The sequence below is a fragment of the Eumetopias jubatus genome, unplaced genomic scaffold, assembly GCF_037043125.1.
Source record: "Eumetopias jubatus isolate StellerSeaLion01/CBP00866 unplaced genomic scaffold, mEumJub1_p1.0 scaffold_3, whole genome shotgun sequence".
NCBI lineage: Eukaryota > Metazoa > Chordata > Mammalia > Carnivora > Otariidae > Eumetopias > Eumetopias jubatus.
In genome coordinates, this window is record NW_028274809.1 from 129,201,442 (window position 1) to 129,217,874 (window position 16,433).

Consider the following 16,433-nt stretch of genomic DNA (forward strand, 5'->3'; position numbering starts at 1 on the left):
AATGTAGTTGGCGATCTACTCACACATCAACACCCAAACACCTTAATGTGAGTGGATTTATCATTGGCTGGACAGTCATTGCTTTCCTTAGCAACAGGTGGAATGCAAAACCCGACTAGGCAAGGGAGGCGGGAATATACGGAAAGAGCACAACTCCTTGACAGTTTCGTTCAAGACCTGGCAGGATCGGTTCCCCCATGAGATTCGGTTAATTTAAGATTTAGCAACCAGCAACCGTGCAACAACTGGTAAAAATGATAGATCATTTATTGTTTTCTTTTTTCTGTTTGTCATTCATTGTTGCTCTTCACACATTGTCACTGTATTTAATGAAAACGTTGTTAAAGACTTACCTCAGCGGTCATAGCAAAGGACAAATATTAAAAATCAAATAAATAAGTTTCCAGGAGAGAAAGACAAATTTATCAACAAATCACTTAGCTCTCAACACAAATAGAACTTTGGCCCAAGTCTGGCCCACTCCTTCTCCAGCATATTATTTTCAAATACGCCGCCTCTGCCGTTCCTGACTGCTAACTAGCGGTCCCAGGCTGTGACATCACCACATCCCAGCGTCACACCTCCCACTTCAGGCAGTTAGGGACAAAATATTATGATAATTAGCGTCCGAACGACACAAGTCACAAAATCGCTCAGGAACAATCCTAATTTACGCTGTGGAGTTCCAGTTCACAAGTGTTTTGAAACGTTTTAAACACAGTAGGTTTCAGCAAAAAAGCGCCGTCTTACCGAGCGCCCCGGCCGCTTCACCTTCACACACACACACAGCCTCCGCAGCGGCGGCGGCGCCAGCGAAGCGCTACGCCTCCCGCCAGCGGCAGAGCCGCGCTTGCGCAGTCAGTTCCTCCGCTGGCGGCTCGGCCCCGCCCTTCAGAGACGCCGAGTTCCCCGAAAGGCACCCGGCGTGGAAACGCTCGCGCGCAGGCGCAGTCGCGCTGCCTTCGCGGAGCTGGAAGATTTTTTTTCCTGTCGCGGGTCCTGGGTCTTTGGTTTGCGAAGTGCCGTTGGGCCCTGCAGGTGCTGAAGGGCTGGGGTCGTGGACCCCCATAAGGTGTCAGCAGCACGGAGGTGCAGGGTGTTGTCGAGGGTGTGGGGCCGGGAGCTGCCAGCGGCGCCCTCCGCCCCGGGGCCCCCGCCCCTGCTCTGGGCCAGGCCCCGGCTCCAGCCCCCGTCCCGGCCCCGGGCTCGCAGTTTACTCTGCTGGTGATGCACCCCTGCGGAGGGCAGGACGACTCTGCGGCCGAGGGCGTCCTGAGGCCGACTCCGGCCCTGGGGGACGGCGCCGGTGCAGGCAAGCCCATTAGGTACCTGTGCGAAGTGGCGGGGGCTGGCGAGGAGGAGGCAGGAGAGGACGAAGCCGACCTGCTGGACACTTCCGACGCCCCAGGGGGAGGCGAGAGCACCGCTAGTTTGGAGGATCTGGAGGACGAGGAGACCCACTCTGGGGGCGAGGGTGGCAGCGGGGGAGCCCGGAGACGGGGCAGCGGCGGGGGCAGCATGAGCAAGACCTGCACCTTCGAGGGCTGCAGCGAGACCACGAGCCAGGTGGCCAAGCAGCGGAAACCTTGGATGTGCAAGAAACACCGCAACAAGATGTACAAGGACAAGTACAAAAAGAAGAAAAGTGACCAGGCCCTGAACTGCAGTGGGTCCGCCCAGCCTGGCAGCGCGGGAAACGTCAGACTGGAGGTATCAGACCTTAGCTGGGGTCTTGGGGAGTGGGAGGTGGTTAGAAGAAACTCCACTCTTACTGCGAACCGTATGGGCCAGGTTGCTGGGGCTGGACTTGTGGTTGAGAGTGAGTGCTTGTCCTAAATTAAAGTTTATAAACACGTGTGCAAAGCCTTAACAGTTCTGTTGCATCCTTGTGATGGATGAATAAATGTCAGTGGAAATGATGTGATATACATCAGCAGATCTGTCATTTCAAAGATCTGGGATATGGGCTGGAAGGACAGATAGTAGGTGATTGAGCTGGTTCATCGCCAAAGGAGGAGGCAAAGAGACTTAGGAACCTACATGAAATTGTAATTTGGAGAAGGTAATCTCTTCCTGATTTCATTACCCTATCCACAGCATACTGTTATCAGTACCCCTATTCTTAGTAAGCTGTTCTTAGTACCCTATGCTTAGTACAGTGTTCTTAGTGTCCTGTTCTTGGTTAATCTTATTTACTGTCAGTAATTCTATTCTCAGTAGCCTCATACTTAATAGACCTGTTCTCAGTACTCTCATGCTTAGTACCCTGTACTTTTAATACCTTGTTCTCAGTATACCTGTTCTTAGTACCCTGTTCTCACTAGCCCGTTTCTTAGTGCCCCTAGAAAAGAAAATGGAATAATAATGGGGTGTAAGTCTCAGGAAGATTTTTGCAATGTTTGATTTGAACTGGGTTGAAGGTTAAAGCCAGTGCTTTGGTGTTGGACTTCTGTCTACAAATCCTAATTCCAAATCCAAATCATTTGCTGGCTGTGTGGCCCTGAACAGGTTATTAAACTCTTAAGCTCAGCTTCTTCATCTGTAAAATGGCTATTAAAATGGTACCTGCTTCATAATGTTGCAGTGAATATGTGAGATATTCCATATTGAGTGTTCACACAGTGTGTAGCAGATAGTAAAAGTCAGGAAATCTTAGCCACTATTGTCATTATTAGTGGTATACTTTGAAGTTGTTATAGATAAGCAGATGTTTCATCCTGTGTGCTTTCCTCCTTTTAATAAAAGCTATAATCCCGCAGTACATTTTCATTGAAAAATTGAATCTTGTTAAAAATGATCCAGAAAATTTTTTAAACCGAAAGCTATCCTAGTATGTATTCTAAAACTCTTTAAATTTCTTAGTTTTTGCTGGACTTGAACAGCTGCCTCATTGCTAAAATTTTAGACTTTGGAATTGTTACAAATGTGATGTTCTAAATATTTTTAAAATTTATAGTCATCAGCATGTCACAATTCACACTGATTAGGGTCTGCTTTTATCCCACGGAGTCTTAATCTGTTTAGGGTAAAAGGACTTATCTGAGAATCTGATAAAACCTAATGAACCCTTTTCCCAGAAAAATACACATAGGTAGGTAGGTATTTAATTTTGCGTACACATTATAGAGTTCAGGACCCCTGTGGATCTTAGGTTTAAAACCTGTATTCACATCCTTGTAAAATACATTTTATCAAATCTTGAATTACAAGTAATTATGGAAATAAGCATCTCACTTATTACAGAATGAAAGTTAGTAAGGGTCATTGTTCTCTGTACATTCCAAATTCACATCAGAATTCTTCACAGAGGGAGAATATACTTCTTTTCAAGAAAATAAGTACTTTATCTATAGCTACCTTCTTTTAACTGTCCAGTTTTGCATCTACAGTTTGAGGAACATGTATAAAAGGCAAATAGATACTGAATTAAGTCTCCCCTTCCCCCTCCCACAGAAAGGATTTTCCTATTCTAAAATAATTTGCTTATTCTAAAATAATTTGCATGACTTTTTTAGGAAAGAGAAGTAACTGCTATAAGCAAAAATTAATACCCTGCTATACCATTTGTCTTATGTTATGGGACACTTGACCAGTTCTGAGGAGATTTCCAGAGCTGTCTTTGTCGAACTGAGTGTAAAGAAAATAACCAGCGGTTACCATCGGGATATAATAAGGGCCAACTGTATAATATTACTTTAGTAGTGGAGAGGAGGATAGATCATTATAGGCTGAGATACTCTGGAAAGGTTTTGCAGAGAAAATATAACTCAGTATATGCCAGAAAGGGTGGCTAATAGTTTAAGCTTAATCAGCTAAGTTTCTTATATGCCAGGCACTGTGCTAAGCTGTAAATGGAGTCTCACACCCTTCAGCAATGCTACATAGATGCTATATTTTACATGCATGGAAACTAAGGCACAGAGAGGTTCAGTAACTTGGCCTAGGTCATACAGCCAGCAAGTATTCAAACCCAGGCAATCTGATTCTAGAGCCTTCACTCTCTCCCCATATTATACTGCTTCCTTAAAATTTTGGTAGATAAAAGAAAGAGAAACACATCTTAGTAAAGAAAAGGAAGTGGGAATACAGAAGACACTTTTGGGAAGAAGCAAGGGGACCATTCTAACTAAAGCAGAATATTTAAGTGGAAAATTCATGGAAAATAAATTCGGAAAGAGAATTTGTAGCCGGTTTCTGTATGGTATTGAATGCCAAGCTATAGGATTTGGGTTTGGAGTCTTCAAACGAAGTTCCTAATTAGGAAGTAACAGGGGCTGTACTCTAAGGCCTGTAGATTTAGAGATTCTTTAGGAGATCATTATAGTAGGACTGATAAGTGGTGATAGGGGTTTTCTGTAGTGTGAAAAGCAAGATTAGAAATTAAGGTATTTAAAATCATTTACATAAATCAAGTTAAATAAGGAACAAATGTATATGACATTTAGTCCATGCACCAAAAAATATGCTATAGGAGAGACACATAAAGGAACTAGGGATAAAAGAATAGACTTATGGGAGTAATCATTATCCTTAAATATCTAAAAGGCTATCATTTGGAAGAAGCAGTAGGTTTATTTTGCATAGTTCTATGTAACGAGAACTTTTAAGTAAAAATCACAAGAGATATATATTTCAGCTCAGTCAAAACAAAAGCTTACCTAAATGTTGGATTTATTTAAAACTAAACGGGATGCCTCAAAAGTTGGTAAACTCCTTAGGGCAAAAGGTGTTGAAAATTTTTGAAAAGGGAATCCCCAAATTGTAGAAGTTTGGACTAGCTGACTCAAGGTTATTTCTACTACAAGTTTCTGTGATTTTGTGACATTAACATTATGAATCTGCATAGTGCTTTATTTGGGGTTGTGAGAATATAGGGTACCCTGCCATCAAGTCAGTTTTGTGATTCCATTTCTTGTGCAAATAAAAATGAAACTGCCACACATAGTTAATCCTATGGGGAGAGAGGAAGAAATTATTTTTGTTTCCTTTGGGTATCAGAATGCTCTTTTTAGAGTTTTGTTTGTTTTTGTTTTTACATTTCGCAGTCTAAAATGTTTAGGGATTGAACATTTTTGTCACATTGGGCTGATAAACTTCCCATAATGAAAGAGAGAAAGTGGATATTCTAAGAGAACTCAGAGGCCAGGAGAGAGAGGTCGAGAGAAGAAAACAGCTTCAGTAACCATCTAAATGAAGAGCAAAGAGAGAAGAGTCAATTTATATATGACATGGCTTTATGGTAAAACATTTATAGTTTTATATTTGCTTAGTCAGCATTTTTGGATGTGATCAGTATTGTATCGTGGTTTTGTAAGAGTCAGAATATCTCAGTTAACTACAGTATTTAGTTATGCCAGGAAAATTGCGAATACTTAAGATTCTGTCAAGGAATCGGAGATCCGTATTTGGCAGTTAGGGCTGCTGAGTTTGTTTGGGTAAGGATGTCTCAGAGCATGGTTTTCATTTTAGGATGGCGGTAGGAGATTATTTATACCAGTGCTTTCCAGTCTTTTCAAAACCAGTTTGTCATTTTCTTCCTAGTGACTTCCAAATTTTGAAAACTTTGTCTATCAGTTGCTTCTTTAATATTTTACTGTCTACCCCCCTGTTTAATTGTTGCTGTTAACTGGACAAAAAACTATCAAAGTGTCTCTAGCAATATGTAAATTGCCTTTGAGTTTATGTCTTCCATCCAAAGGCAAGCAAACTTTGTTTTGGCCTGGAAAACTTCATCTAAAGAGAATGTTCAATTTCCACTTGGCATTTTTTGTAATATTGAAAATAGCTCCCAAGTAACTCTTTTCTCCTCCCACCTCTGCCTCACTATTGATTTTGAGAACTTCAAAAGACTGGAGATCTGAGGTTGGAAACTGTGGAGGGAGAGGGAGTGAGGAGTGTTCTATAAAATTAGCTGCCAACATTTTATCTATGGGGGATTTTCCTAAAGTTTCACAGGGACTGGGCAAGAAGGAAGAGAAGCTGAGGACCCATTCATTACATCATTGAAAGCATACAATAACAGATTATTATATTATGTTAATTGTTAACCCTGTTTGCATTTTTATCATTTATCCCAGGAAAGTACAGATAATATACTCTCCATTGTTAAACAAAGAACAGGAACCTTTGGGGATCGTCCTGCAAGACCTACTCTTTTAGAACAAGTCTTAAATCAAAAAAGACTAGTAAGTATCTGTAAAGTACTTACAAATTTATTATCAGAAGTTGTTAAAATTATTTAGATTTTTGAGATTTTAGAATTTGCTCAGCTGGTCATCTGTTCCTCTGCCGGTACACACTGGAATCTCATAATGCTGTCCCAAGATAGACCTTTATTCCTGACTAAACCTTGAATATCTGAATTCTGTGGTTTATGGAAAAATGTGTTAGTGATACGGAAGTAGAATGACACCAACATTTAATAAGGATCTCTATTCTAAATTTGCTAGAAGGCATCAGAATTCAATCAGAAAAGGAGAGATTTTTCAATAAATATGGAAATAATTGGGTAATAATTTTAAGACAAAAAGAATTTATCATGTCACTATACATCAAACTAAATTCCTGATAAAGATGTTTAAAATTAAAATTAAAAAAATAGAATTGAGACTTAAAAATCTTTTTCTAGCTTAAATAGAATTACAAAGAAATGAATACTGTAGTCAAAAATGGTGGTAAAAATGCAAACTTCAAACTAACATATAGGAAAAATATTTGCAACCCATATAAGACACTAATAGTTAATGTGGTTGACATTTTTAGTTTACAAAATAGTCATATAAATTGATGAGGAAAAAATGTTGGCTTCAAGTACATTGCAAAAAATATAAACAGGAATAAAACCAGAAATGCTACCATTAAATGATGTGAAAAGGTATTCAACATCAGTAAAAATCACAATAAACAATACAACAAATGAAAATTATTTAAAAGACATCACAGTGATGTTGGGGGTTTCATGAAATGGGCACTCTCATTCTGTTGGTGGTATCGTATATGTATCAGACTTCTAGAAAGTGGTTGGGCAGTGGTATCAGGAGTCTCTAAAATGGTCATCCCTTCAGCTCAGCAGGAAATAAACCCTATATATGGATAAAGTTAAGCATAAAGATGTTGCCAGAACTGTAATTATCACAAATAGTAAAATAGTAGTTAAAACAACCTAAATGTTCAAGTTTTATAATAGCTGAGTAATTATTGTGCATTCACTTAATAGAATATTGGTACATCTTTACAAATAATTTTTTATTTAAGTATAGTTGACAATAAATGTTTTAAACAAATAACTAGAAAATGTACTGTGCTCTAATGTTAAGTTTTAAAATCAGTGTTTAATGATAGTATTTCCACCTTGCTTGGTTTATCTTTTTTAATTTTGGGGGACCAAAGTTTTTTTTTTTCCCTCATCAATTTATAGAAGTATTTTATTAAAGTAAAAGCATATTAACTATAGTCTGTTACATTTGTTATATGACTGTATTTAGAAATGGTAGGTGTACAAAACTATTTTTTTTAGATCAGTCATATTCTGTCTTTTCTGAAATTTTTGTAATGTGCTAATACTACTTTTATTAATACCTGTATACACACACACACACACACACACACATTCTTTTTAATTTCTTCAGAAAGACTTAATAGGCTAGTGGGAGAAATTGAATCCTTACATGGATTTCCAAACTGGCATCCAACTGCTATTTTCACATGTGGCCCCCGTTTCATATCCTTGTTTTTCTTGCTGTAATCCTGGGCCAGTGCTATTCTAGGCTGTTTGCCCTTATGAGATAGTATATATGCTGGCATAACATAAAGCATTTCCTTTGTGTACAAAGTCACCGATAAGATTAGCTTCACCCATTACTTTAGGTTTTAGTATTTTGATGTATGACATCAGATTTTATTATTATTAGTTTGCACTTTAACACACTGCATCAGGTGCAAGTGTAATTCAATTCAGGCACGTTTTGTTTTGTAAGCGTATTGTGCCTTGTATAGAGACATATCAGAGTAATTTTATAGCATGAAGACAATCTAATCCCATAAGAATAATGTTAATAAATATATTTTTTCTTTTTTCTTTTCAAGTCATTACTAAGAAGTCCAGAAGTGGTGCAATTTTTACAGAAACAGCAACAACTATTAAATCAGCAAGTTTTGGAGCAAAGACAGCAGCAGTTTCCAGGAACATCAGTGTGAAGGAATTTATCAATACGATCCACATGTTTTTTATTTTGTTATAGAAGATGGACATATTTTTATAATAAAGATAAATGGGGTTAGATATGCCAGTAAAACATAAACAGTCATTTTCCTGTAAATGTATGTGTGCATTTGGGGGTAACTAAGTATTGCACTTTGTGCATCTAATCCTTTCAGATTACTATGAATTTGAAGAAACAGCTTACCTTTCCAAAATAACATTTAATTACAATTGTTTTTTTAAACAAAGTATTCCTCTTCAGTCATCGTTACTGAAGGTAATGAAGCAGTTACTTTCTGTGGAAGTCACAAAGTTAATAGATATTAATTTTTGATCATTTAGTTTAGTGGTTCTTATCAAGGGGCAGTCAGAAATGGATGAACATGTTTTTGGTTGTCACAGTGATCTTGAAAAATCCTGGTTTTTAGTGAGTGGGTCAGGAATCCTAAATGTTCTACAGTGTCTGGAATGGCCTTTCACAACTAATAATTATTTCACCCACAGTGTTAATAATCCTCCTCTTAAGAAACACTGACAGTTGTGATGCCACTTGTGATGGTAAAATGTAGTTGGGGCACCTAAAATTGGGTTCTTGAAATAACTTTTTCTTTACAGTTAAGACTGGAGCTGTCAAAGAGGTAAGCGAATTTTAAATGTATAAGGAAAATGATCATTGTTAATTATCTGTGAAATTAGGATGTGCGTTTCTTCTCAGAGATGTGCTGGTAAAACCTAGGAAAGGGGTTAACTAAGTACACTGGAATGAAAGCATCTCCTAAAGTTGGCCTCTCATTTCATGTTACCTATTAGTGTTCTCTCTTTTAAAGCAGACTTGTGTGTTGAACTTGTGTACAGTATAGATGTATCTCATTCCACCAGTGTCAGGACAAAAACGATTTTTTAATATGAATTTCCTTTTCAAAAAGAGATTCTGAAAGTAAGAATAACACTCCAGCATTTTGTCAATGTTTTTAAAAATTGAGCCAATTTAAGATCGTGTTATTCCTAAAATAATGTTCAAAGAATGATGATAGGTAATCTGGATGGGTACTTTTTTCTTGTATTGTCTCCTAGGAAAACTTTTAAAAGGCAAACCTTCCAATAAGAGTAACAAATCAAATGTCAAGAGAGTATTTCCAATGTTAGATAATAAATTTATGTCTCTTAAATGTAACTGTGCAAAAATGTGTTCATTTCTTGGGTTTTAAGCCCTGAAATATATATCAAGTTAAACTTAGTCAAGGCTGTTCTAAGAAGTACTTAAGGAGAGAAAGAATCTTTTCATCTTTTATGTGTGTTTTGTACCTGTGTATCTGTGCAAAACCACAGATTTTACCAAAATTATTCATTAAAGTCCAGTTGTAGACCTTTCAGTTGTCTGATTCACTTATTCTGTTTAGTTTTTTCATTCTGGATGCAAAGGAATTCATTTACACTTGTTATTAACTATTAGTTCTCTTACTCATGGTGTTGGAGCTTTATTGAATTCCTACAGTATAATTTTTATAGTGGAAAAAAAAAATCAGGGGCGCTGGGGTGGCTCAGTCAGGTAAGCATCTGCCTTCAGCTCAAGTCATGATCTCAGGGTCCTGGGATCAAGTTGCACATTGGGCTCGCTGCTCAGTGGGGAGTCTGCATCTCCTTCTGCATGGTTAGCCTTGGGAGGGGGCAGAGTCCAGGAGGAGACATGAGGATGCTTCTGGGGTTTTGGTATTACTCTTCTTGTCCTATATGCTGGGTATGCATGTGTATTCTCTTAATGAAAGTTCAGCAAGCTAAACATTTTATACATCATATACATGTGATTTTTACATTTTTCCGTATTTTGTATGTCAGTTTTTTTTTTTTTGAGACTATGTCGGCTGCCCTTGCAGCTCATTGAGACCACGTGAGTAAGTTAATGGCCAGTAGGGTAGAAGCAAAAATGATGTGTGCAACTTCCAGCTAGTGCCCTCTAAAAGGAAGCAGGCAGCCCACTTTCCCCCTCCCTCTATCTTGCTTCTTAGAATGTGGACCAAGCAGCAGATCACCTGTAAGCCAAATGTGGGTAATTCACTGAGGATGAGGGAACAAGAGAGAAGGAAGCTGTGTCCTTGGATAGCCTCAAGGAGCAGAGCTACCATCCTAGCTGGAAACCGACCACCTGCAAGAGAAATGGAATATCCTGTGTCTGCCATGATCATTATGATGTCTTCGTTACATGCAGCCAAACTATAGCCTAAATAATACTGCAGGTGAAACTATATCCTAAATAATACTGCCGAATGGCATTAAAGATTTGGCATACTGGAAGCCAGGACTCTCTAATTCTGCAGTTACGTGACACTATTTCGTGGGGCTCAACCAGCCGTCATAGTAGGAAAGATGTATTGCAGGCTTGATCTCGGGTTCATTTAGTGGAAGAAGAGGACGGTATTAGGATGCTTTTGAGAGAGTGCTTTCAGTAACAGAGTTCAGGCTGAGCAGAGGAGAAACGAGGCCAACAAGGAATGGGGTTTTCTATGAGATTGCCAACCAAGTGTCAGAAGAATGAGCAAGCACGAGATATTTAAGCTAGGAAACTAGCAGTACTCATCACAATGGGTTAGCGATGGCCCCAATGTTATTACACTCCGTAATAACATATGTTTCAGTAAATCAAGCTCTTTGAAATCTTATAAGACCATTCCCAGGCTTCTACTTGAGTGTGATTCAGAGGGGTGGGTAAACAAGCCTCCAGGATTTAATGACAGAAACATCACTCCAGGAGGGCTCACTTCAGGGAGAAACCCAGAGGGATTTACTTCAGCTCTTCAGCTCATCAGCTCATCAGCTCTAGAGTATTGCAAAAACTTGCTAAAAAGTGATAACAAAAGAAAGAAAACTAAAAAATAGATCTTTTGCTTCCAAAGTAGTTAATCCAAACTACTGTGGAGAAAAAGAAGACGACCAACCAGATGGTTCTCAAAAGAACAGTCAATGGCAATATTGGCCAAAAATTATAAATGGTCTATAGTCAAAGACTTAATTATGAATAGGCAAATGTGAAAGTTTCTAACAATCTTACCAAAAATTATATATAAAGATATACACACATACAAGCTTGTATACAAAACTGGGAGTTGCTTCCATAAGGCAAAATTGGGGCACTGATGATGTAGAGTAGCAGAATGGGGGCGGGGTTCAGTGGTTAGGAGACCATTGTTTATCAAATAATCCTTTGTACTGACTGAATTTTTACTAGTGCATGGATAAGTTTTTCAAAAATGTTTTTATTGCAAACTGAAATCTTGTTACAAATTAAGAAGAGTACTCTGTTTATGCTTTTTTTCTTTGCTTTCTATTTCAGTTTACAGGAAGAAATGTTTTTACTAATAAATCTTCATTTCTATATATATAGTGCAGTTTCCCCCTGGAGTTTCCTACCATCCATTCTGAGGCCCACATGTAAACTTCCCTCCCAGAGGTGCATGAAGAAATAGATTATAATCTAAAGACAGCATGACAGAATGATTTTCTAGCGTTTTATAATTTTCTAGCATTTTATAATTTTCAAAAAACAATTCCGGCCAGCAGTTTATAATTTTCTAGCATTTTATAATTTTCAAAAACAATTCCAGCTACTTACCCTTCTGACAATCCCCTAGAGTATGCACAACAGTTATTTTGTAGATGCAGAAGCAAGCTTACAGAGGTTGTCACTTGCCCAAGACTGCACAATTAGCTGTATTCAAAACCAGGACTTCTGACTCTAAGTTACTTACTGCACACTGTTGTAAGTCGTGTGAGCCGTGTACGTAATCATGGCAAGGCCAGTGCAGTTTTAATATGGACTTCACATTTGACAGTAGATGCACTATCATAAATAAATAAAGCCTTTGTACACTAAGGAATGTGTTTAAAAAAGACAAATATTACTTACACCCTAATTATATTACTTTAGAAAGTACTTCCATGTGCTAATTCATTTGAACCTCAAAAATGGTAAGTATTGTCCCTGTTTTTGGATGAGGAAAGAAACTCAGGAGAAGTGACTTGTAAAACAGGTCTAACTGTTGGATGCAGAGCCAAGACTTGAATTAATTCTTGTCTCCAAAAATGATGCTCTGCCCACAGTAGAATGTTGTTGCTAAAGTAGGAGCTAACACTTCTAAGTGCCTGGTTTCAAACACAGTAGGCACTTCAATATATGCTAATTTTTTTCAAGTTTCTGTATGCACACATATAATTTTATATAAATACATCAATGCCATCATATTGTGTATACTGAGGATTTCTGGTTTAGGTTCTCCCTTTTGTTTCATTTTTTGGCTTCCCACCCTCAGTCTTCCACGTACTGCCCACCTTCCAGTATGTCAACAACCTAGCATGTATTCTTCCTTATGTTTTGTAAATCTTAAACACATAGGCACACATATAGCAGCTGTCAATTACATAAAAATGTGGGCATATTTACATGTCAGCATATTACTTTTTTATGCTCCAGTACTGTGTAGATCGAAGTCCCCCCAAGTCACTTCTATAGCTCTGATTCATTCTTTTAGATGGCTCTAGGGCATCTCATGATAGGAATGTGTCATCACATTCAATCATTCCACTGTTGATGGCATTCACTTGGTGTCCAGTTTTCGGCCACTATGAACAATGCCACCTCCCTGTAGTGTATCCTTATGTATTGGTAGGTACTGGTGGTTCAGTGGTCTTGGAATAGATTCTCATAATTGTTGGGTGGAGGGAAATATATAGATATGTGTTTTCTTTAGATGTATTTCTTTCCCCCAAAAAAAGCTCTAGCACTGCAAATGTCTACTAGCAACAAGGGAGAATTTCTTTCCCTCCTATCTTTGCCAACAGCAATTACTGTTCTTTGTTAACTCTTCCTTGATAGATATGTACTGCTAATTGTTACATTTATTAACATTTCTCTGAATAGTGGAAAATTTGAGTACCTCTTCATACATGCTTGTTCATTATTTAGATTTGTTCTTCTGTGAATCAACTAGTCATATATTTAGGCTCCCCTTTTCTACTCAATGTGCAAAAGTCTGGTGAATATTATAAAAATTAACCCTGTCTTGGGTGCCTGGGTGGCTCAGCCGTTAAGCGGCTGCCTTCGGCTCAGGTCATGATCCCAGGGTCCTGGGATTGAGCCCCACATTGGGCTCCCTGCTCAGCGGGGAGCCTGCTTCTCCCTCTCCCACTCCCCCTGTTTGTGTTCCCTCTCTTGCTGTGTCTCCCTCTGTCAAACAAATAAATAAAATCTTTTGAAAAAAACCTGTAATTTTTTCAAAAGATTTTTTTTGAGAGAGAGAGAGAGTACACGAGTGGGGCAGGGGAGGAGCAGAGGGAAAGGAAGCAGCACACTCTTTGCTAAGCAGGAAGCCCAATGCTTCCCAAATCTAAAATTTGCCAATTTACTTCTTTTGTGGTACTTTGCCATACAAGGTTTTAGTTTTTGGATATTTTAACATATCTGATACTTCTTTTGTGGCTTTTGGGTTTCCAGGGTTGGTTTAAAAGATCCAATTTGGGATTTCAAATGATTGTTGATTTATAATTTCCTGTTTCTTTTTCTAGAATTAGAAAACATAATTAGTACAGGTATTGTCAAACTGTCCTAAGTTCTTTTGTGTAATTGACATGGAAAATTTAGTATTCTTTTCTCATTGTGACTCCTTCGGCTCATTTTCTTTAGCTATGAAAATGAATATTATAATCATAACAGATACTGTTGAATGACACATACATTCACCTGTTTTCAGATAGCAATTTATTAAAAAAAAAGATAGTGATTTATTTTAAAATGGGCTGAACTGCCCCACTATAGAAAAAGATCTGATTAAAATGCTGCTTTTATTAAGTTTTAAAGTTAACAAATGTTTTTAAAACTATCTTAGTGAAGATATTTGAACTGTTTAGTAATTAGATGAGTTAATCTCATCTCCTCAGGACACGGACTACTTTCCCCTATTATCCTAACATTTATTACTTACCCTCCAAATAATCATTTGTATTATTCTAAAGCATTAGAGATTAATGGTTTTTTGCTATTGTATACTGCAGCAAAATAAACAAATCTTCCCTCTTCATAGCTTTAGCCTAGTGATATAGAAACGCATACAGCCTTTCTTAAGATGTGAAAAACAACCAGAAGAGAAGTTATGACTAGTGAGATTTTGTTTTCCTCTCTTATAATTGCACCTTGTATCATTTACAGTCCTCAGATTGGAGACCACAGTCAGCACTAATAAGATTTTATATCAATTGCCTTTGAAGATCTAATAACAAACAGGATATATTAATAGTATTATATTAATTAATATTAAGCATTTCCCAAAAATGTATTACTACTTATTATAATTATATAAAAATACACGTACATACCTGAACTTCCCCATCATGTTGATTAGGATCATCTGTGGGGGGATTGTAACTGGAACAGCATCATTTCCTTCAGAAAGTGAGGGAATCGGAGTCTTACAGAAATCAGTATTTTTCTAAGATCATCAAGAGTTGTCTGCTACTATGAAAACTCAGGTTTGTTTTTAGCAGGGTAGTGCTCAGAGACCGTTTTTTTCCAGGCTCCTATTATACTTACAAAGCTGGCCTTTTCTTTCTAAAAGAGACTTCATGGGGGGGGGGGGTGCCAGGGTGGCTCAGACAGTTAAGTGACCTACTCTCGGTTTCAGTTCAGATCATGATCTCAGGGTCATGAGATCCAGCCGGTGTCTGGCTCTGCGCTCAGCATGGAGTCGGCTTGAGATTCTTCGGCCTCCTTCTCCCTCTCCCTCTGCTCCTCCCCTTGCTCACACTCCTGCTCTCCAAATAATTTTTTTTTTTAAATAAAATAAGGGGCACCTGGGCGGCTCAGTCAGTTAAGCGTCTGCCTTCGGCTCAGTTCATGATCCTGGAGTCGTAGGATCGAGTCCCACACATCGGGCTCTCTGCTCAACAGGCAGTCTGCTTCTCCCTCTGACCTTCCCCCATCTCATGCTTTCTCTCTCTCTCTCTCAAATAAATAAATAATATCTTTAAAAAATAAAATAAAATAGATTTCATGGCATGAACACCCTTTGTGCTAGTGAGTGGACCCCTGCGTCCAGGAAAGTGAGAAAAAGCCAAGCATTCCTCTCATATGGAGGTACCCTTTTCTCTTCCTTACACTGAAACGATGTGTTACTATGTTTCCTGGGTCTTTTCTATTTCTCCTTCACACCAGTGAACAGCAACAGTTGAAATTGTCCTATACTCACTAGCCCCAGACATTTGCTGCCTGTAAATAGGGCATAAAGTCCATCCAATATCTTATTTCTCGAACACTTTCGGCTTTGTTTGTAATTGGGCAATGACTACAGTCCCTGCCCAGGACGGGCATTGCCTATTCTAAACCAGTACGAGAACTTAAAACTGAGACACAGGGAGCAACTCTCAGGTGCTCACTTTGGAGAGGAAGGCTGGGTGCTTTCTGACCAACAAGCACCCGGCCCTGAACTCTACTAGATGCAAGCTGAGGGTCAGATGCTGGGGTCACCAACACATCAGCGAAGGGACAGCAGTGTCCTCAGAAGCCAGTGCTACCTTCCTGTCTACACTGTACCCTCGCTGGGAAGTGGAATAGCTCACCTCTGCTATTAATAATTGGAAGCAGGAATTGATCTCTTTCGAGCAACCAAAATAGCAAGCCTTCCCACGTAGTCTAGGAGAGAGATGTAAGTATTTTGAACAGAGATCTCCTACACAGCTGATGTACTGGCAAATCATCTCGAGCCAGGATACTGACCAGAACCAGAGTAGCAACCGTACAATAATACATGGGCGGTGCTCTCAAATAGGCATGCCTGCACTTTGTGAGAAGAAGCAACTCTCACCTGAGGCCTCCTGATGAATCAAAGACAAGGTCTCATCAACATTCCAAACAGAAGAACGACGGTGAGGACCACCGTTTCCGTTATCCAACACACCACACACACCACCTCAAAGCATGATGGCTTAAAATAACCACCTTTTTGTTGTTGTTGCTCACAGGCTGTGGGCTGGCTGAGCTCAGCTGAGGGGTTCTGGTGGTTGGGCTTGGGGTGTCTCATGAGGCTGCTTACAGAGGGGAGCACAGCTGGGGTTGGTACACTCAGGGTGGCCTCTCAGTCCTCCAAGCAAGACTTGTCAAACTATGACACCCTGCCCCAGGCCGAAGCCGAAGCACAGCCTGTTTCTGTTCTGCCGCAGGCCAAGAATAGTTTTTACATTTTTAAATGGT

General features: G+C 39.0%; 1 protein-coding gene across 1 annotated transcript; it reads left to right on the forward strand.

Annotated features, from left to right (window-relative positions):
- Positions 1-951: 951 nt before the first annotated feature.
- RFXAP (regulatory factor X associated protein) lies at positions 952-9,571 on the forward strand. Its single transcript, XM_028103306.2, has 3 exons — positions 952-1,710; positions 6,078-6,185; positions 8,086-9,571. The coding sequence occupies exons 1-3, from the start codon at positions 1,228-1,230 to the stop codon at positions 8,194-8,196; spliced, it is 702 nt and encodes a 233-aa protein (XP_027959107.1). The 5' UTR covers positions 952-1,227; the 3' UTR covers positions 8,197-9,571.
- Positions 9,572-16,433: the final 6,862 nt, after the last annotated feature.